The following is a 23,017-nucleotide window of genomic DNA, read 5'->3' as shown; positions in this document are numbered from 1 at the left end:
CCGTACGTGCTTCAGAGAAAATGCTCGGTAAACAGCGGTCACTCCTGGTTGCTCTAAAACGCTCCGTTTCACGTTAATGGAGTCCATTTCCAAGGGAGTCTCCGGTATGTGTCGCCAAGTGCACGGACCAGCATCAAATACGTCCCTACAGTAAGTGCAGCGGCTTCTAAGCACAGCGCCACTGGAGGTGTGCCCAGCGAGGCTGCGCGCGGGGTTTCAACTCCTGGGAAACCGCCCGTAAACGGAGCCCGCGAGTTGGAGAAACTACAACTCCCGTCGCGCCTCACCGAGTTTAGGGCTACTCTACATTTTATCACCTCCCTTCTCTTCTTTCCCTCCGTAGTCCCGAGCGTGGCTGCGTCCCGGTCACCGGAAGAAGCCGTGTGACGTCACGAGGGCCTACGCGTCGCGCGGGGGGCAGGAGTTGACGGACGGTCTCTGGCTCCGTTTGGGCGGCCCTGGGACCACGGAAGAGGCTCTCCTGGGCGGCCGCGATGCCTAGCTCGCGGCGGGTCAGTCAGCTTCTGGATCTGTGAGTCCACCCTGTCCCCGCCTCCCCTTCGCCCCGCCCCAGCCGAGCCCTGTGCTTGCTCTCCCTCCCCGCCCCTTCCCAGCTCTGGACCTTTGAAGAGGCCCCGCTGGTGTTTCTGTTTCTGAGTTCCTGATTTGTTGTCTCCTCGTAGAGGACAGTTGTGTCAAGTGGGCTGCTAGGCAGGTTTGTCCCGCTGTCCGCCCTGGGCGCCCCCAGATGGGTGTCCGAACTCTTAGTCAGCCTTGACAGCTTGATGCCCAGGCAATTCCTGGCAGTGGCCTGTTTCTGACGGGAGCTGAAAGCCTTGATGGAACAAGACAAAACACTAGATGTGGCTCTCAGAAGCCTTCAGCAAAGTTCCACCAGTTCCTGTAACTGGGATAGGTACTGATTCTTCGAGGCAGCACGGCTCCTTGATTGCTTGGTTGCGATTACAGGGTTCCGCTCCCAGTCCCATTCACCAGCTGTGTGACCATGGAGAGTAACTTAACCTCTGTGCCTGAGTTCTTGATCTATCAAATTAGTTTAACAACAGTACCTATCTCATAGAGTTATAGTGAGGAATAAATTTAACGTATGTAAAGTCCTTAGAAGGATGCCTAGTGTCAAAAATTTCAAGGAGCTTTATTTGATAATAAATATTTTAGGGAGAAACGAGAATCTCAGAGGCATGTCTTTGCAAGATGGCTTATAAACTGAGAATAACTAGGTTTGTTTAACCTTTACAGTGATTGGTTATTACAATGATTGGTACCACAATTTAAAGAACTGCGAGGGATTGGTTTAAAGTAATTATCTTACACTATTTTAGGGAGATGACTTAAGTTTTGTTTATGGTTATCAGAGGGATTTACAAGAAATAACTTGTTAAATTTCACTTACGTTCATGAAATAAACCAGATTATGTTTACTTATATGATCTAACTGGTTTGGTCTGCTTAGGGGATTTTCAAGCGTGGTCTCCATTTTATTTTATCTAAAAAATTAATCCCCTTTTGGTCATTCCCTCGGCAAGCAAGCTGAAAGTGTGAGCCAATAGGCTATTACTCTCACTACCACTGTTGATGTAGTCTTTGGGTTGTATGGTCATGTAGTTGCCATTACAAACAGTTGTATAGTCATTGTAGGCATGGGCAGTAGGATTATTGAGTTCTTTGAGTTGTGTAATCCTGATGGATATCATTTGGTGTGTGAGTGGCTGCTGAAAGGCATTTAAAACTCTTGAGAGGATACAGTGCACTAGTGTTAGAAGGTGGGGGAGGTACAGTAAAGTATCCTGCAGACTGAGTAGGCACTTGGAAAGCCAAAAATGGAGCAAGCCAATGTAACCTACTGACAAGGGGGAGCCAGTGGATAAATGATCCAGGTGCTATGCAGTTCTTCTCCACCCAGTCCAAACCTTAAGCTACAGCTTTTATAGAGCAAGGGGCATTGTGATGCGGTCAAGGGGGGGTTATCTAAAGTGGCGCCATCTGTGCACCAGTCATCTCTCCTGGTTATCTAAAGTGGCACTTTTTGTGCACCAGTCATCTCTCCTAGTTATCTGAAGTGTGCCTTCTGTACGCCACTTGAGGGAAGATCAGAGTAAGCCTTCCTGCATTCTGGTCAGGGCATACATTAACGTCCAAGTGGCCTGGAACGTGTAGCCCTGAGGGAGGTCATTGCATGAGTATAAACAAAATGGAGGGCCAAAGATGGAGTCAGTGTTTTTGGCACTCCTATAACTAGCAAGGTTAATATGATGACTATGAGGGAAGTAACAGACAAGGATTGAAAAATTCCTGGAAGCAGAGATTCCTAGGAGCCAAGATTTAACCAACCAAATAAATCAGTGAAAGAAGTATCACCTATTTGATGAAAGAGTGACATCTGATCTTTAAGATCTTTTAAATTGGGGGTAATTATTCCTAATTTATTAACATGGAAAAAAATTTCTTTAACCAGTTAGAGCATATGCATCTCCTTATTAAGTGGTTAGGGTGTCTAAGGCTGTGCAATTGTCTAATATAACTCTGGCTAGAGAGTTTATAGATTTTTGCTGTAATTGTAGAGATTTTGCAGAAGAGATCCCTCTGAGATTTAAAAGCAGTCTTTTGTTCGTGTCTTTTCCAATAAACTAAATCTCTAAGTTCTAATGTCTTTTTTTGGAATGGATCACAGAATGCTTCTTAGACCTGGTGGAAAGTAAGTTTTTAATATTGTATTAGTGCCTCACACTATTGAATCATGTTATGATTACTTAGGATAAACATGAGGATGTCTTATTTCAGGAGTGTTATAGGAGAGCCTCCATCTAAGTTGGGCCTCTATACAGTGTGAGCAAACAGGCATTTCTATGGAAACAAAAGAAGGATAAAAATTAATCGTTGGAGCGAATTACAAACTCAGTTTCTGAATCTGAAGAGCAGCCAGTCAAGAAAATTTCTAGATTTGAGCACAAAACATCTTTAGATAGTGGAGTGAGGATGGCAGTTTCAATCTGTTGGATTTTCCTGATTTGCCGTTTTGAATGACTTTGATGATGTCATTGGGTGTTCTGGTGAACTCTCTGAGTGGCCTGTATAGAAATAAGCACTAAGGTTGTCTGTGCATGATCTATTGTGGTGATATCTCTGAGGTTTATATCAAGTTGTCTGGCTTTAGGTTGTAGGGCTTGGGTTAAGGGGCAATTTTAGTTTTTATTCCAAGTCAGAATGGTGAGAGAAATTGGAAATGTTAGTTTGGAAAGCTGTAGCCAGGTGTTGGAGGAAACTGGAAGAATTCAGGACCAGTTCAGTTTACAGATAGATAACAAAACCTCAAAGATAATGAACAGGACAAGAATCTGATAATAGGTATACTATAGTTTTCTATTGAAACAACTTTTCTCTCTTATAGTCACTTCGTTTTTACCAAAGATAATCACAATAAAATTGTAAAGTAAGTTTAGTCTCATTAAATTCAGCTTGTTATTTATATAAGTGCAGCAGAATAGTGATTTTATGCACATTTTCAAATATGATATTCCAGTCCAAGCTCTGGTAACTCAAAGGGTTTTATTGGCTCCACAAATCAAACCTTAGCTTCTTAAAAACTATCTGGTAATTAGAAATCTCAGATTAGATGTTTAAACACCTCTTCAGGCCAAGAAGCCAAGCCAAGGGCTTGTCCAATTGTGTCCTGTTACAAAGAGAATAAATTCTTGTTAAATTTATACAAATACCTATACTGCCATGAAAATAAGTACACCCAATAAGGGTTTTTTGTTGTTGTTTTGTTTTGAATTCTGAAGGGATCAGGTAGGGAGAAAAAGATAAATGTTTAGTTTTTGTTTACAAAAGTTTACCAAATTGTTATAAGTTCTGTAGTGGCTTGATAGGAGAAAAGGGGTTCTTTAAATTTGGAGAGTAAAAGAGTAAAGAACCAAAAATGTTGCAAACAATGTCATAAAAATTATAATCATCTCCATTAGTTTAGTCCCGTGTAATCAATTCTTGTTTTCTTGCTCTTGGGTTAGCAGTATTATGGATCAATCAGTTTCTCCATAGCATGCTAGAAATTCTTACCTAGTTAAGTCGTACGATCTTAAAATTATCAGAAACTTCTATTCTAGAGTATATGTCAGTGTCTTTTCCATGAATCTCCTTGAAAACAAAGCATTCTGGCCTGTAGTTGATTATAAATGCTTTCATAGAAGAATTAAGTGTAAAACAATAACTGTCTGTGAATGACAAAAGACTTAAAAATAGCCTTGGTTAAAGAGTTCACTGTAAAAAAAAAAATGATGTGATTGACAGGTAAGTTTGGCTATTCCTGTGGCATACAACATTTAAAAATAACTGATAACATTTTATCAGGGCATATCAGATTCCTAGAAGTTCTATGCAATTTCTGGAACACTTATATTAATAACATATATCCATACAAATACAATCTAAGAAGATTAAGCTTCCCCTTTACTTGATAATGTTTCCCATGCAATTTAACATTTGAGAAATTTATAGTTCAATGTCTCCATTTTTATAAGGAGAGAAAAAAAACAGATCTTCCAGGGAGCCTTGGGAATACCCCAAAGTTAGTTCGAAGTCAAAAAGACTTCATTTAAAATTTGATTTTGAGAAGTTTGTAAAAGTCAAAAGGTTTCAGTCACTTGATTAGGGGCACCTGAGGACACAGTCAGTTAAGCCTCCTACTCTTTGATTTCGGCTCAGGTCATGATCTCAGGGTTGAGCGATCGAGCCCCATATCCAGCTCTGTGCTGGGCATGGAGCCTGCTTAAGATTCTCTCTCTCACTCTCCCCCTCCTCCTCCCTCTCAAAACAAAACAAAACACCACTTAATTAAATAGGATCACAGGTCATTGTGAAATAATACTTAGTTATCTGTTTAACCAAAGCAACAAAAAGACTTCAAAAGCAAATACAGAAAGTACATAGTTGTTAAAAATACCTTAGCTCTGGGGCACCTGGGTGGCTCAGTTGTTAAGCGTCTGCCTTAGGCTCAGGTCATGATCCTGGGGTTCTGGGATCAAGCGCCGCATTGGGCTCCCTGCTCCACAGGAAGCCTGCTTCTCCCTCTCCCACTCACCCCTCTCTCGCTGTGTCTCTCTCTGTCAAATAAATAAAATCTTAAAAAAAAAAAAACTTAGCTCTTTTAATATTGAAAAGATTGTTTTCCTAAGCAATCAAAAACCTGATAAAGACAAAGTGAAACACAGGAAATTATTTTCATTAAGACATTGAATCTTTGTTTCCTAGACAAAATACACAGAAGGTAAAGAAAAACCTTTCATAATCTCTTATTAAGAGCAGACTAACAATCTAAGAAACTTTGTCCTTTTAACAGGGAGAAAATTAAACTGTGGTTTTGTATTAGTGTATTATTCAACTCAGTTTTGGAAAATTTTATAAATAAATCACTTTAATTTTAGCTAACTTTGACCATGCAGCATGGAATTTCTTCACAAGCCTTCTGCAACTTTCTGTATCCATTTAGATTTTTGTCTTATTCCTTTTTTCTTTCTCATTCTGGGATAACCATTTTACTTTAGGACAAGATTACTCTTTTTTTCCTTAATAAGAACACATCCTATATTCTTTGTGTACTCTTCATATAAAAAACGCATCCTATTCTCCTCTCATACTTTGTATACATAGTTGTTTTCTTTTACTCTTGTTTTAGTAGGCTTATTTTTATATATGGATTATAAATTTTAACTGTTAGTAACCTTTATTTTCCAATGAAAACTAGGAAGAAGGCAGTTGTAAACATCTGGCATACATCAGCATCTTGTAGTAGATTAGCAAATTTATGAACACTTAATTATAAGAAAGTATATTTTTTAGAGACATGTGCTTCTTCATAGTACATTTTTTTAATGTGGCAAAAGACATGTTTAAAAATAGATCCAAGTATTTTTGTCTCTTTATAAAAATTAAGCTGCCAAAAGTAAATAAACTTTTTTTTTTTAAGATTTTATTTATTTGACAGAGAGAGACACAGCAAGAGAGGGAACACAAGCAGGGGGAGTGGGAGAGGGAGAAGCAGGCTTCCCGCAGAGCAGGGAGCCCGATGTGGGGCTCAATCCCAGGACCCTGGGACCATGACCTAAGCCGAAGGCAGACGCTTCATGACTGAGCCACCCAGGCACCTCAAAAGTAAATAAACTTAAACATATGTTTAACAATTAATGTTTCAGTATATTATCTATTTGGAAATGATCTACATTTCATTTCATTTCATTCATCTACATTAGATGAATATCCATCATCTTATTTAATCTTAATTTATTTGTTTTTAATAATTATGCTTGGATTAAATATTAAATACCTAACTAACATCTTTGGTTTTTCTTGCTTACAAATTTTGTAACAAAGATAGCATCAGCTTATTTGACTAGTAAACCCAGGTAGGAAAGATTGTATATTGGCATTATGTTTAATGTTGACTACTAAGAAGACATGCCTGTTTTAATTAAATCAACACATTTAAACTATTTGCAAAGTTTTTATGCACTGAAGATTATCCCAGATCTTATGAACTTGAAAAGCATTTGGGTTAGTTTCTACATTTCTGAGAGTTTTAAGAATACTTAACTTATTTAAGTATTCATATTTCTTTAAGCCAATTAAATAGAGCTCTTTTTGAAAATCACATATGCATAACATACATACATAGACACATATACATTGATATATAGACGGTTGTAAACAGAGATTTTATAGCTTTCGTTTAAAAATTTTAGCTGTGTGTCAGGTACAGTAATACAAAACTCAAAAGAATAGCGGGACCCAAATTGTGTTTCTGGCAGATAGAATAATTTAAGGTTATCTGCTCAGATGATTTAAGCTTTTTACCACAACTTTTTTACTTGTGTGCTATAAGAATTCTTTAGAGAAGCTATTTTTGGAGTCATCTTGTCTTTTAAATACTTTGGCATACCAACTAATGAATGCATTTATTGTTTTTAAGTAATTTGTGATCCTCTTTTTTAAAAGGTGCCCCTAAGGTGGACTATTTTATCTAAGTTAAGGATTTTCCCAAAATGGTCACTGCAGTTCCAATTATTCTTTGTAAAGTTCACCCATTTTTCCAAAAAGTCATAAGATCCTGGTCTGAGTTTTGGACCAGGTAGAAACCATCTTTGCCTTAGATTCCCTAGGAAATCTTAATTATCAGGGGTACTGTTTTTCAACAGCTGTTCCAAAACAGAGAATATCACACATTTCCCCCTCTTTTGAACAGAATAGTGTGACTTACTGAAAACCTTCAACAAAGGTTGCTTAGTAAAACCAGAAAGGTCAACACAAAGGGAGTAGAGTTTGAATCTGAGAAAGACTTACCCTGGAATTCCATGGTTGATAAGAAAGCAGTGTGTAATGGGCTTCATGGGTGTTGGCACCTGGTTACTCACTGGCCTTGGGGCTGAGCTGGGGCCGGGGGTGGGGGGGCGGCGGTGGTCATCTTTGGATCCCACTTCTGACACCAAAAACTGTCAAAATAAAATTCAGAGAGTTTTACTTGATATGAATATTTTACTGAATGAGCAACAAATTGTTAGCAAACAGGGAGACTTCAAACCAGAAGTGGTTAGAATCTCAGAGGCATGTAATTACAGGATGGCTTATGAAGTGAGAATGAGAAAGTTGTTTAATCTTTACAGTTGTTTTTTTATAAGAGGAATTTACACAATATGAAGTTTCCTCAAAAAGTTAAAAATAGGATTACTGTATGATCCAATAATTTCACTACTGGGTATTTACCCAAAGAATACAAAAACACTAATTCAAAAAGATATATATACCCCTATGTTTATTTTTTTCTTCCTTTTTTTTAATTAACATATAATGTATTATTTGTTTCAGGGGTACAGGTTTGTGTACCCCTATGTGTACTGCAGCATTATTTTCAATAGCCAAATTGTGGAAGCAACCCAAGTGTCCACTGATAGATGAATGGATAAAGAAGACGTGAAACACACACACACACATGCTCATGCGCACACACACACACTGGGATATTATTCAGCCATAAAAAAAGAATGAAATCTTGCCATTTGCAACAACATGGATGGAGCCAGAGAATGTAATGCTAAGTGAAATAAGTCAGTCAGAGAATGACAAATACCATATGATTTCACTCATACATGGAATTTAAGAAACAAAACAAATGAGCAAAGGAAAAAGAGAGAGACAAACCAAGCAACAGATTCTTAAATATAGAGAACAAACTGATGGTTACCAGAGGGGCAGTGGGTTGCAGGGGGAGATGGGTAATAAGTGAAGGGGATTAAAGAGTACACTTATCATGATGAGCAGTGAGTAATGTATAGAATTATTGAATTGTACATCTGAAACTAATATAACACTGTTAAAGATACTGGAATTAATTTTTTTTTAAATGGGAGTTTATAGATGGCAGGGGATTGGTTAAAAGTGATTCTCTTATACTACTTTAGGAAGATGATTTGAGTGTTATTTATCATTATCAGAGACAGTTGCAAGAAATAACCTAGGTTAAGTTTCTCTTACAATCATGATATAAGCTAGATTAAGTTTCACTTATATGACCTAGCTGGTTTTGTCTGCTTGAGGGATTTTCAAGCCTGGTCTCCATGTTATTTTATTTTAACACTAGCAAGTAATAAGCACCACTAAGTGTTAGTTATTGTTATTAATTATTTCACATGAGATATTGTGCTGGAAGTTGCCATTACAGTGGCAATTGCTTCTTTCCAGGAGCTTTCAGTTCATTAATATTACATTTAAAATATTGCCATGTAAAAATTAAGGCTGAGGAGAACAATTATCTTAATCTGCTGAGTGCTTTTGAAATCACTGAGATGTAACCTTTGCATTATATCTCATAAACTTCTGGCCCTCAGTCCACGGTCACGTGTTTTGGGGTTTTTTTTTAAGATTTTATTTATTTGAGATCAAGAGAGTGCATGCTCAAGAAAGAGCATGAGCGGGGTGGGAGGTAGGCAGAGGGAAAGGGAGAAGCAGAGTCCCCTCTGAGCAGGGAGCCTGATTCAGGGCTCCATCCCAGGACCCTGGGATCATGACCTGAGCTGAAGGCAGATGCTTAACCAACTGAGACACCCAGGTGCCCCCACAGTCACTTTTTATAAGAGAAATCTGTTGATTCTCCTATGTATAATTCAGGCTTGTTTAGAGTCCTGAGAAAAGTATCTTGCTTTCATTCTTGGCTTAAATTTTATGCCTAATCCAAATAGGATTTTCTTTGTCAGTAAAAACAGTTGGAGAAATAGTTAAGAGTGCAAGTTAGGAAGACAGACTAAAGCCTAGCTGAATTCCTGTCTTTTAATTCCTGTCTTCATCCTGACACTTCCCTGATGCATCCATACAAATGATCCTCTGAACTTCTGTGGCCAGAATCAAGTCTTTTATCTCTTCATAGCCACAGTTCCTTATTTTTAGGAGTTGCTCAATATTCAGGTAAGCACGTAAAGTGCACATTTGGCATATGAAGCCCTATGCTGATGATTGTGGGAAATAACTAGCATAAAGCAGGTACAGTCTTATGGAACTAGCATTAGGCAAATATATAAATAGCTATAATATAAGTAATAATAGCACAAAAGAGGGATTAACAAAGTGTTTTGAAACTTCTGATGAGGAAAAGAATATACAAGATTAGGAGAAGGCTTTGTAAAGGGGGTTGTATTTGAAGATTGGTAGCATCTGACAATTGGAAATGGAAGGAAATGCATCCAAAAAGGAGTGGAATAATAAGGACTAAGGCTTGACAAGCAGGAAAGTTAGAAATATGGGAGAAGACCAGAAAGCAGTATTTCACCAGAAAGTAGCATTTCAGTTTGGCTGGAGAATACAATATGAATAGCAGAGTAGTATGACATAAAACCATGTAATTAGGAGTAGAACTTTGGGGACCAGAATGATATAACAGTGTTGAATTCTGTAGCAATGGGAGCTATTAAAGGTTTTGGAACTGTGCTGGGAGTAGAGAGAGATTTGAATTAGGGAGAAGTTGGGAATAAAGAGACACTTAGGAAGCTGTTGCAGAATCTTGGAAAGAGGTAAGGAGAGCCCAAACTAGGAGACATGTATGAAGATATTCATTGCAGAATTCCATTGTGGTGACAGAAAATTGGAATGTCTATCACTGGGAGAGGTGCCATCGAGTATTATGCAGCTGTTGGGGAAGTGGAGAGTAGATGTATATGGATGGAACTTTAAGACATAATGCTGGGGTGACTGGGTGGCTCAGTCCATTAAGCTTCGGACTCAGGTTTGGGCTCAGGTCATGATCTCACAGGTTGTGGGATGCAGCCCCACATCCCACCCCATGTCTGCCCCGCCCCCACACACACACTCAAACCCTCCCACCCACCCCCATCAGGTCCAGAGACCAGCCCCACACTTGATGGCGTGGAGTCTGCTTGAGATTCTGTCTCTGCTCCCCTCCCTGCCTGCACACATGCACGCACACTCTTTCTCTCAAATGAATAAAATCTTAAAATAAAATATAGTGCTTAATGAGTTAGCAAGGACATTAGGTTTGAGGTTGGTGTTGAGGAGAATAACTACCATGACTTCCAGTGCTTTGACAGAACCTCAGATACGAGGTCTTCTGGCCAAGCATCTGTGATTTCATATTGTTGGAGCATTCACTGTACCCCTGGGGGTTGCATCTTTCTATAAGTTTGGCTGTGGCCAAATAAAGATAAACAAACAACTTGATAAATAAACCACTAACATAAAATAAATAAAACATAGTGCTTAGTGAAAAAAAAGAGGAAACAATAATACCTTAAGAAAAATTATAATAAATAAAACATAGTGCTTAGTGAAAAAAAAGAGGAAACAGAATAATACCTTAAGAAAAATTATCTAGAACTTGGAAATAAAGCAAAAAGATTGGGGTGCCTGGGTGGTTCAGTTGGTTAAATGTCTGCCTTTGGCTCAGGTCATGATCCCAGGGTCCTGGGATTGCGCCCCATGTCAGGCTCTCAGCTCAGTGGGGAGCCTGCTTCTCCCTCTCCCTCTGCCTGCCACTCTACCTGCTTGTGCTCTCCCTGTCAAATAAATAAATAAAATCTTTTTAAAAAATTAAAGCAAATAAATGAACACATGACCTTCATTGTCATACTAGAGTGTTGTCCCCCAGAGGGTCCATATTTGGCTTGAGACTCATATTTCCTAATCCTTTTGGGAAAAGTTATGTTCAGGTTGGCAGCTGGTCAGCAAGCTATTTCTGGGATGTAACAAGGTAAGGAGCTTGATCCAGAATAACAATCAACTCTTTTACTGAGTGCACTGTTTAGTCCAGAGGATGGGACTTCTCCATGCAGGAAACTGCTTGGTTTACATCCTTGAATCTCCTCACTGACTAGCACTTTGAAGCACTGCCTTAGAGGATTCTTTGGATCTAGGATATGGTGAATAGTTTTAAATAGAAGGACCAAGGAAAGGGAAAAAGCAAAAATTAAAGTTTTTAGCTTTGTTGACCAGGAAAATGGTGATTAACATTAGATAATCATGGAGAAGTAAGTGTCTTATGAGAAAAATGAATCAGAACATCCATTAGAAATATCAGACAGGCAGATAGAAATATGAAAGAGAGATCAAGGATTGAGTCTAAAATTAGGAGTAAATTCCTAACAGATGATAGATGAAGCCATTGCTAAGTTTAAGGGAGAGAATATGGGGAGAAGAAAAGGTGACCAAGGACCAAATTTTATGCAACATTTGTATTATGCCAAAAATCATTTCTTTGTTACATTAATTCATCATATAACTGATGGGTTAAATATAAATAAGTTGTTTCTTTTAACTATAAAATTTGGAGCAATTCCTATCAGATGAGATGTCTATCTCACCCCACCTGCCAACCCCCACCTTTTTTTTTTTTTTTTTACAGCTTTTGAAGATTTTGTTAAGTTTTAGCTGGCCAGTTTTCATTTTTGTCTTGAGAACTTAGACCACCTGTGTCAACCGATGGGACTGAAAACTGAGATAGCTTATGTCAATATAACTTGCTCCAGGAAATTTTTGCCATCTGTTTATCTAAACAAATGTTTGGTTATTAGGACAAACATTTTGATTATTAAAGCAAACATTATGTTTATCAGGATAGATTGTTCACCAAGACCTGCTTTGAGACCCTGTATCCATCAGTCTTACACTATTAGGTCACAAATTTTGCCTAATATTAACCCACTCCCCATCTTGGAGGGAGAAACCTGAATGTACTTTTGCATAGCTTTCCCCTATTGAGACGCTACCAAAACCCTGTTAAATCCTTGCTGCGGTAAATTTAATAAACTTTCTTTGTTTGACCAACAGACTTTTGGAGAGTCTTCATGAGCCATTTAATAGTTCTCATAGCAGTATTTTTCAAAATACTGAATTTATTTCTGTCCCAGCTCCCTGATGTTGCTGCTGGAGGGAACTGGAGCAAAAAGAGGAAGGCATTTACTGTGGAGAATACATGGCACAGGCTGGACAGCTGAGTTCGGAGAAGAGGACCCTAAAGGGCCCAGATGAAAAAGACTAGGAAGAAAGATGGAGCAGAAAAAAAGGATGGCATTGTGGGGAAAGGGGAAACATTTGAAATATAGCTGAAATCTGCGTAAAGGAAAATATAAGGGGAATGACTGTCAGTATAGAATCTGATTTTACCCTTCTTATAAGCTAATACATTTTTTTAGCCTGGTTTTGTTTCGTGGATGCTGGTAGAACAAAGGCTCTTGGATCAAAGGCACAATGGACTTTATTATTCATTGCACAGCAAGCAGTATGAGCATTAGCATGTTTATGTCACTTCCTCTTGACCTCCAAGACACACAGCAGCAACACAAAGGGCTCAGATGGATGCCAACACAAGCAATGGGTTGCATTCCACAAGAGTAACACAGAGGGCCGAAATGAATGTCTAATCAAGCTGTGAGGTGCGTTAGAGGAAAGAAACACTGAATCTGGGGACTCTGCCATTGTAGAGTAAGCAGTAAGTGATGTAGGAAAGATGTTAGGGTTGAAAGCTGACAGCCAAGAAAGAATTCTTGACATGTCTTTGGTATGAAAAGGTGGTTTTATGAAAGCACAGGGGACAGGACCCGTGGGCAGAAAGAGCTGCACTGTGGTCATGAGGAGCGGCCCATTATATGCTTTCAAGTTGGGAGGCGGTTAGTGATAGCATAAGTCTCTGAGGAATTTTGGAAGCAAGGTTTCCAGGACCTTGAGGGGACTAGCTATTGTTGGGAAAAAGGTCATTTATTACCATCTAATAAAACCTTAGTCATGAGACCCTTCAGACGTATATCAGTGGGCCATATGCTTGGGGGATGATTGCCAACACGTATCTTGGGGGGTTTAGATATAAAGGAAGTTTCCAAAAGAATTTTTATATGTTAAAGTGGGCTTATGGGATCCAGGGGGTGGGGGGTCAGGCTAGGATTGCCTTTTGCCCTTAGCAAAGTGTCAACATCTAGGCAGTTGAGTCCCTAGAGGAATGTCACTCTGCCTGTTTCAAGGACTTGTCAATGGGCTGTAGGTAGTAAGGAAATTTAATAATTTTTCTTCTGCCTTTGTTTCCCATATCACATTGACTAGAGGTGGAAAAGCGCCATTTTTTTAAAATATCACTTTGGGTTAGAGCACAAATTGCTGTAAATGGGGAGAGCATTTGCTACTAGATCTCAAGGAGTCTCATATCCCCAGACCTGGCCCACAGAACTTTTCTCCTCTCTCTTCCATAAACCTATGTTTCCATCAGCATCCCATTCTCATCACAAAATTGTTTCATCTAGGATTTGATTTTACTTGATGAGACTGTTACTGTTCATATTGTTTGACAATGGCAGAAGACACAAGATTTCTGGGCTAGAGACAAAGGACTTTGTTACAACACAGCAAGCCACATGAGCAGTTTGCCTCAGTTGCCCTTCTCCCCCAAATCCAATGAGGATGACACAGAGGGCTCAGATGGATGCCTGCACAATCGGTATATTACAGGGGAAAAAACCACTGAGTTTGAGGAATACACAGTTTTATAACAAGCAATAAGCAGACTTGCCCTTTGTCTTGGAGGGAGACAATACCTTGTCTCTCAGAACTGTTTGCTACAAACAAATGGCCCAAATAAAGAGCAGTTGGGACCTTACCTTCTGAGCATACCTATGGAAGTGTGAAAGGCCTAACTGTGACCACCAGCCAGAAGTTGGGAAACTATCTCACCTCAATTTTTAAAACAATTTAGCAATTATATGGATTTTTAAAAATACATGAGTATGTCTGTCTCTCTCTCACCATTTCTTTCCAAGAATTGTTGTAGAATCAGTTGGGATAGAAAGACCTTGCACTGAAAAGGAAGCAAACTTAAAAAGACCAACTCATTTGAAAAGAGCCCAAGTACATATCTGAAAGAAAAGGAGTCACCGTATTTCTTATTAATGGGATACAGGTGTTAAATGGATGAGACGATTGATGCTATTTGGAAAACTTACCGAAAAGGAAGTATGAGGAGCTGCACAGACCTGCTCCCCAGTAAAATAAGCATAAAAGTTGAAAATTATAAAACAAAACCAACTGCTTAAAGTCTCTGGAAATCCTCCTAAGGGCAGACAGCAAATGAAAAAAACATTCATTCAAGATAATCTTTTAAAACTCAATAAGAACAACAAGTCTGTGGCATTTGAACTATACCTCCACTCCAGCTGGGTATGGCTAAGGTGATGGAGCTACCTCTCCCCCCCAGTTCCTAGTCAAGGGCTTCAGTATTTTCCTGGAAGAAACAGGATGCCAGCATTTCTTGTCACACTCCTCCCTAGGTACTTGTTCACAGGCTAAATTTTGGGTGAGTATGGTCAGTGGTTGGGGGATTGCTCCCTCCACCTAGCTCACACTTACGGAGCACAGGTCCTGTCTCAGCATGGCATGCTGAGAATACTGGGAGGCTGATCTCCCTTATCCCAGCTCATTCGTGGGTAGAGGTTCCATCCTAGAAGAGGCAACAAGAAGACCAGAGGCTACCACCCAGCACTCTGCTCTGAAAGTAGGGGTTTCACTCAGAGAGAAGCGTATCATCACCCTTGTTCCCAGCTCTGAAATTGTAGCTTAGAGATTCTTCCCAAGAAGAAAGACAGGCTGCAAAACAATTCTAAAGCTGTCAAGAAAATGATTTTATTTGAAACGGAGGGTGAAGGAAGTTCAAATCTAAGTGTTAACAAAGAGTCTGAGAGCTACCTGTGAGATGCAAGCTAAACCGTAGGCATGTATCAATACTTTATTCCTTTTTAATGGCTGAATGGTGAAATGGGAAAAGAAGTTTACCAGAGAGAAGAACCAGGGAAAGGGACATCTAACAAGAGCCTGCCCTTAGAACAAACCTTAAACACTGATCTCAGAAACGAATCCCACAAAGGAGTCCAAAATGATTGGATGACATTGTGGAGCAATTAGTACCCCACACATTGTTGAAAACATGAGAGCAATTAATCTGTAAGGAGGGAAGGTTGACAGCCTTCGGCTGAGTCACAGAGAGCCCTACCAAAACCACTGACATCCCATGGGAACAATACTTATGTCCAAGCGGTGCCCACTAAGAAGCGAATCAGAGGTTGCATATAGTGAGGGAAATAGACTTCACTAAAATAGTCCAGCCATGTCACTAAACAAACAAATAATCACAAATGTGTGGATCAATATCCAAAGTTTCTACATTTTATTATCTAAACTGTCCCATTTTCAACAAAAAAATTTCAAGACAAACAGAAAGTTTGACTCATACACAGAAAAAAATAGGCAACAGAAACTTCCTTAGAAGAGGACCCAGATGTTGGACTTAGCAAGATTTCAGAGAAACTATTATAAACGTATTCAAAGAATTAAAGGAAGACATATATTAAGTAAAGGAGAAAACTGCTTGGCAGTTCCTTAAGAAGTTAAATATTGAGGGATGCCTGGGTGATTCAGTTGGTTAAGCGTCTGCCTTCCACTCAGGTCATGATCTCAGGGTCCTGGGATCGAGCCCCACATCAGGCTCCCTGATCAGCGGGGAGATTGCTTCTCCCTCTCCTTCTGCCTGCCAATCCCCCTGCTTATATCTCTCTCTCTCTCTGTCAAATAAATAAATAAATAAAATCTTTAAAAAAAAAAAAAGTTAAACATGGAATTTTCATTATTACCCAGCAATTTCACTCCCAGGTATATACCCAAAAGAACTGAAACTAGATACTCAAATAAATACTAGTACGTACATGTTCATAGCAGCAGTATTCACAATAGCTAAAAAGTGGAAAAAACCAAAATGTCCATCACCAATGATCATTAAAATGTGGAGGGCACCTGACTGGCTTGGTCAGTAGAGCATGTGACTCTTGATCTCCAGGTTTTGAGTTCAAGCTCCACATTGGGTGTAGAGATTACTTAAAAATAAAATCTTTTAGATAAATGTGCTATATCAGGGGCACCTGGGTGGCTCAGTCATTCAGCGTCTGCCTTCGGCTCAGGTCATGATCCCAGGGTCCTGGGATTGAGCCCCACGTCAGGCTCCCTGCTCCACGGAAGGCCTGCTTCTCTCTCTCTCCCCCCCCTGCTTGTGTTCCTGCTCTCACTGTGTCTCTCTCTGTCAAATAAATAAATAAAATATTTCTTTAAAAAATAATAAAAAATAAATGTGGTATATCCATATAATGAAATATCATTCAGCCATTAAAAAGGAATAAAGTATTGATACATGCAACAACATGGATGAACCTTGGAAACATTATGCTAAGTGGATGAAGCCAGACACAAAAGGCCACATATTGTATGAATTCATTTATATGAAATAACTGAAATAGATAAATCCATAGCAACAGAGAGCAAGTTAGTAGTTGCCAGATACCCAGTGGAGAGAGGAATAGGGACTGACTCCTTAATAGGTACACATTTTCTCTTGAGCTAATATAAATGTTTTATAACTAGATAGAGGTGGTAGTTGCACATTGTAAATGTACAAAATGCCACTAAATTGTACACTTTAATTAATTATATTTTATGAATTTCACCTTGATTTCAAAAAAGAAAAAGAAGGTATGATGACAGTGTCTCATCAAATAGACAATAGCAGTAAAGAGATAGCAATTGTATATAATAAAAGAACCTAATGGAAATTCTGGAATTGAAAAAGTACAATAATTGAAATGGAAGAACTTAAAAATGTTACGCTAAGTAAAAGAAGCCAGTAACAAGAGACCATATATTATTATGATTCCGTTTAAGTGGATGTGTACTGCAGGCTAATCTAGAGAAACAGAGTAGATTGGTGGGAGATGGGAGAGATTATCAGCTGACTGCTAATGGGTACAAGATTTATTTTTAGAGTAATGAAAATGTTCTGGAATTAGTGATGATGAATGCACAACTCTCTGGATATACCAAAAAACACTGATATTATGTCAATTATATCTTAATAAAGCCATTACCAAAAAATTGGGAGTTTTTTTCGTTAAGCTTTTAACTTTTAGAATAAATGATATAAATGTCTGTTGATAATGGAATATCTGATTTCAATATCCTAAAAGAGTAGAAGAGAATGAGAGCTGGGAGAGTCTAAACTTATTACCCTTTATTATGCCATGTAGTCCGTTCAGTATGAATTACTTAAAATGTATAAACATCTAAATGAAAGATAGTTTTGGAAAATGAGAGTGCTAGCCATAGAGATATGCCACTCAGATCACTCTTCAGAGAAGGACTTGCTGCCCACCCATGGAGAGAATGGTCAACAGATAGCTTGCATTACTTAGCTCCTTCAGAATCTACCCCTGCTGCAGAGCCACCTAGCTTGAGGTCACACATGCCCCACCCCCAGAGCAACCCACATCCACTGACAAGGATATAGAGTCCCAGCCAAAAGTGGAATTCCTGTTGAAAAACTGGTCTTTCATGCCTTTATTATGCACAGGTGTATGGTTTGAATTTTCACTGTGAATATGTTACAGAGTCCTCAAGATAAATAAATAACATTAACTTTGCTTTGGAACTTGTGAATACTCATAGGATGTGCTACAGGCTGAATGTTTTTGTAAGCCCCAAATTCACATGTTAAAATCCTAACCCCCAAAGGTGATGGTATAAGTAGGTGGGGGCTTTTGGAGGTATTTAAATCATAAGGGTAGAGCCCTCATGATTGGGATTAGTGCCCTTTTAAAATTTCCACAGAAATCTCTGGCCCCTTCCACTATGTGAGGACACATACAGAGGGCACTGAATATGAACCAGGAACAGGACCCTTTATTCAACCATGCTAGCACTCTGATCTCAGACTTATAGCATCCAGCACTGTGAGGATTAAATTTCTCATGTTTATGAGCCTGCCACTCTGGTATTTTGTTACTGAAGCCCAACCAAACACAGGGTCCTTAAGCAGAGAAAACCCAAACCTTCACTATGGGGATGGCTTCACACAAAGAACACAGGACTCTCATGAAAAATTACTTGTGTAAAAGAGTTAACAGTAAAAACTTAAAAAGGCAGGGGGGTTGTGTTTGGATGGCTCAGTTGGTTAAGGGACCCACGCTTGATTTCAGCTGAGGTCATGACCTCAGAGTTGTGAGGTTGAGCCCTGCCTGGAGCCCTGCATCCAGCCCCACATCAGGCTCAGCGGGGAGTGTGCTGGAGATTAAAGAATTAAAAAAAAAACTTACAAAAAAATGGCACGAAAGAGATTCAGCAGAAAATAGAGGAGAATTGACACTTTAAGAACTACAAATAATAGAACAGTTTGAAAGGTATTTTAAAACAAATGGACAGATTCAAAAACAGAGAAACAGTTGTCCTTAAGAGAATACAGATAATAGATTTTTTTTAAGATTTTATTTATTTGAGAGAGAATGAGAGAAAGCACAAGCAGGGAGGAGGGGCAGAAGAAGAGGGATAAACAGACTCCCCACTGAGCAGGGAGCCTGATGTGGGGCTCCATGCCAGCACCCTGGGATCACAACCTGAGCCAAAGGTAGATGCTTAACTAACTGAGCCACCCAGGCGCCCCAGATTTTTTTTTTTAATTAGAAGTCCTACAAAAGAAAAATGTAGTCATTGAAATAACAATCTAAATTCCTTTGCATGTTTCGTAGTGGATGATAGATTGGACTACATCCTGTCTATCTAAAATGAGACTTACTAAAAAAAATAATAATAAAAAATAAATAAATAAAATGAGACTTACTGGTCCTCCCCACCCTTCCATACTTATTCACAGTTAACTGAGTCTGGGACCCTGGGGGTGCTGTCGAGGTCATTACTGCAGATTGGCCTTATCCTGTACTTGGAATACTATTGATAGTAGCCTTAATTAAATGCTTTAAGAGACAAAGTGAACAGATTTGGTTTCTGCCTTTGTTGATCAAATTAATTAGAGTAGCTGACAGAGTGGTACACTTACATAAATATTTGAGTTCAGCCAAGAACGTGTTGGGTAGATGTTGGGAGAGGCAATCTGCCATGAACTTTATGGGTATGCCAAGAATGTAGGGCCTTGACTACTCTTTACCTAGGGCATTTCTCAGGGTTGTTTGTGCAGCAAATATTGTCTCCTTCAAAAACAGAGCAGACTTGCTTCAGTTTACCATAAAAGTTGTGAATCACCCAAGCTCGGTGTTTTCTCCTGCAATACAACCCACCGCATAAGCAAGCATTCATCTGGGCCCTACCTACATTACACTCTATGACTTACAGGGCGTGGGGAACCTACATAAATGTGAAGCTCTGGCTACTGCTCTTGTCGTGAGTAATAAAGCCCTTTTTCTATGACCCAGGAATTTCTGGGTCTTCTGCCAGCATTCATGAACTGGTAATAGGCTCACTTGTAAGCTTGTAAGTGGGGTAAACTCTCAGATTCTACATAGTTCTTTACAATTGCAACAATCAATTCCAGTAGTTTTTAAGTCAAAAAGCGAAAAGTAGGGGCACCTGGCTGTCTCAGTCAGTAGAACATGCAACTCTTGGTCTCAGGGTTGTGAGTTTGAGCCCCACAATGGGCATAGAGTATAGTTAATTTTAAAAAAAATTGTTTTTAAGTGAAAGGTAAAACAATACGTTTAGTGAATTTTTTGTAGAAGAAAACATAGCAGAATATCTTCATGAACTTAGGACAGTGAAAGAGTTCATAAACAGAACCCGGAAGAAACTTACCATAAAGAAAACATTAATATATTGGGCTGCATTAGATTATTCTTCTCTTCAACATAAGACATGATTAAGAGAATGAAAAGGCAAACCACAGAATGCGAGAATATATTTGTAACATATATAACCAACAGAAAGCTCATATCCAGAATATAAGAGGAACTCCTACATATCAGTAAGTAAAACATAGACCCAAAAGAAAGCTTGGCAGGATACTTGAACAGATACTCCTCAAGAGACCATCCAAATGAACAATAAAGAAATACAAACATGCTCAGATTAATTAATAATAAGGGACTGAAACTTAAAATCACATTGCACTGCTACCATATATTCATAAATTGGCTAAAATTTAAAAACTGACAATGCCGAGTGTTGGCAAGGATATGGATTCCAGGAATCAGTACAATCACTTCAGAAAACTGTTTGGCATTTGGCATTAAGCTAAACATATGCATACCTTATCAGCAAGTAGTTCTGCTCCTAGATATATACTTGATCAAAGCACAAGCACACATGCACCTAAAGACCTCTCCAAGAGAATTCATATGAATATTATTCATAATAATAATAATAAATTATAAATTATAAACCACCCAACTGTACAGCAACAATAGAAAAGATAAATTGTTCACACAATGGAAGAGTACACAGCATTGAAAATAGACATGAACAAATGGAAAATTAAAATGAACAAATTATACCTATCTGCAATACTGCAGATGAGTCTTGTAAACATGTTAGCAAAAGAGGGTGCCTGGGTGGCTCAGTCAGCTAAGTATCTGCCTTCAGCTCAGATCATGATCCCAGAGTTTTGGGATTGAACCCCGCATCAGGCTCCCTGGTCAATAGGGTGTCTGCTGTACAAACAAGGCTTTATTTTTATCTGAAATGTTTTATTTCTTATGACTTTTCGGCCTTTTGGCTAAGATCAAGCGTGAAATGTTTTATGTCTTAAGAAATATATCTGACACAATATGATAAATAATAAATTTTAAAATTCTAGACTTATGCTGCATGGGTTTTATGTCATCCTATTTTATTTTTACATATTTTTGAATTTTTTCATTATAAAACAGTAATGTACAAAAAGCAAAAACGAGTAGAAATGAAAGTAAAACTTGATTTCAAAATACAAGTATTATAAATTAAGAATTCTACAAATAGGGGCACCTGGGTGGCTCAGTCAGTTAAGCGTCCGACTCTTGGTTTCATCTCAGGTCATGATCTCAGGGTCGTGAGATTGAGCCCTGTGTCAGGCTCCATGCTCAGTGCAGAGTCTGCTGGAGATTCTCTCCCTCTTCCTCCCCCCCGCTCCTCCCCTCTGCTCATGCTCGCTCTCTCTCTCTCAAATAAAGAAATAAAATCTTTAAAAAAAAAAAGAATTCTACAAATTTGGTAGAAAAATAACAGAAGAATTAAATACTATCAAACAATCACATATATTCACATAATGTATTTGTGTACATATACATATACTTGTATGGAGAGAGAGATTTAGACATACATGTATAATAGAACATTACATCTCTTAGAGAATATATATTCTCTGAATATTTGTGGAACAAATACAAATTCAGTCATATATTTGGCCACAAAAACAACTCTTAAAATTTAAGTCAAAAAATAGCAAAATAGGCAAAGGATATGAATAGACAATTTAGAGAAAAGCACATCCGGAGAGCCAGCAAGTTCATAAAAAGATGTCAAATTTACTAGTAATTAGAGGAATACAAATTAAAGTAATAATAAGATACCACTTTTCACACATGAGATCTTCCAACATTTAAGAGTAGGTAGATCTTAGGGCGCCTGGGTGGCTCAGTTGGTTAAGCGACTGCCTTTGGCTCAGGTCATGATCCTGGAGTCCCGGGATCGAGTCCCACATCGGGCTCCCTGCTCAGCAGGGAGTCTGCTTCTCCCTCTGACCCTCTTCCCTCCTGTGCTCTCTATCTCTCATTCTCTCTCTCTCAAATAAATAAATCAAATCTTTAAAAAAAAATTAAAAAATAAAGTAGCCTTTTAAAAAAAAAAAGAGTAGGTAGATCTTAAAAACACTGGTGAGTGAAAAACTAAACAAATCTATGACAAATACCAGATATATAAATTAGAAATACATACAACAAGCATGTTAAAAGGACCCATACAACGAAAGGGTACACACTAGACATTAGAATGGATTCCTGGAGTGGTGGGGGGGTGGGATTGGGGAGACAACGGAAATAAATGGAAAAATAAATAAAATGAACCTGTTGCTTCAGGAATGTAGAAGAATATGATACTCCAGTACTGCTGATAGAAATATGAAGTGTCACAGACTTTCTAGAAAACAATTTGACAATGTATGTTAACATGTCCTAGAAACAGTGGAATGTTCATAAATAGGAGAATAACTAAATAAATCCTCCATGCCCTGAAATATTATATGGCCATTAAGGGAGCATTAAAATTATACTTGATGCTTTGAAGAATTCTGTAAGATATTATTGAATGAAAGAGGGTATAGAAAAGTGAGTATACAGTGAGGCCATTTTAGGAAACAGTGATCCCCCTCATCCCTTTAAATGTGCTAGTGTGTGTGTGTTGTGTGTGTGTACGTGCACACACGTGCGCATGTGTATAAAAGCACAGAAAAAAATAACATACACTAGATATTAGTGGGAGGAACTAATCTAATGGAAGGGGGAAGGATAGGATATAATGTATAGTGTATATGTATATAATGTAAAATTATATATGTGGAGGTAGTTGTAGTCAGAGAGTTAAGTAAGATTTATGTTTGTTTAAAGTATGAGTTTCTCAGATAGTTGGAATTTCAGGCTACATGGGAAATATGTTGGTCATATGGGCCTTG

At 38.6% G+C, this 23,017-nt stretch overlaps 1 protein-coding gene across 3 annotated transcripts in view; it reads left to right on the top strand.

The window, feature by feature from the left end:
• Window positions 1–345: 345 nt before the first annotated feature.
• Window positions 346–23,017, top strand: part of AMN1 (antagonist of mitotic exit network 1 homolog) — a 53,534-nt gene continuing 30,862 nt past the window's right edge. The window contains exon 1 of one of the 3 annotated variants that reach the window (XM_028113232.2): window positions 346–512. Coding sequence is in view for 2 of the 3 variants with exons in the window: in XM_088026002.1 (XP_087882128.1) it covers window positions 495–532 (38 nt within the window). In the remaining variant the exon portion in view is untranslated. Of the gene's footprint in view, window positions 533–23,017 lie in introns of all 3 variants that reach the window. The other 2 variants (XM_088026002.1, XM_028113231.2) reach the window with 2 other exon arrangements.

The sequence above is a fragment of the Eumetopias jubatus genome, unplaced genomic scaffold (assembly GCF_037043125.1).
Source record: "Eumetopias jubatus isolate StellerSeaLion01/CBP00866 unplaced genomic scaffold, mEumJub1_p1.0 scaffold_8, whole genome shotgun sequence".
Classification (NCBI taxonomy): domain Eukaryota; kingdom Metazoa; phylum Chordata; class Mammalia; order Carnivora; family Otariidae; genus Eumetopias; species Eumetopias jubatus.
This window is presented reverse-complemented; position numbering and strand designations above follow the sequence as displayed.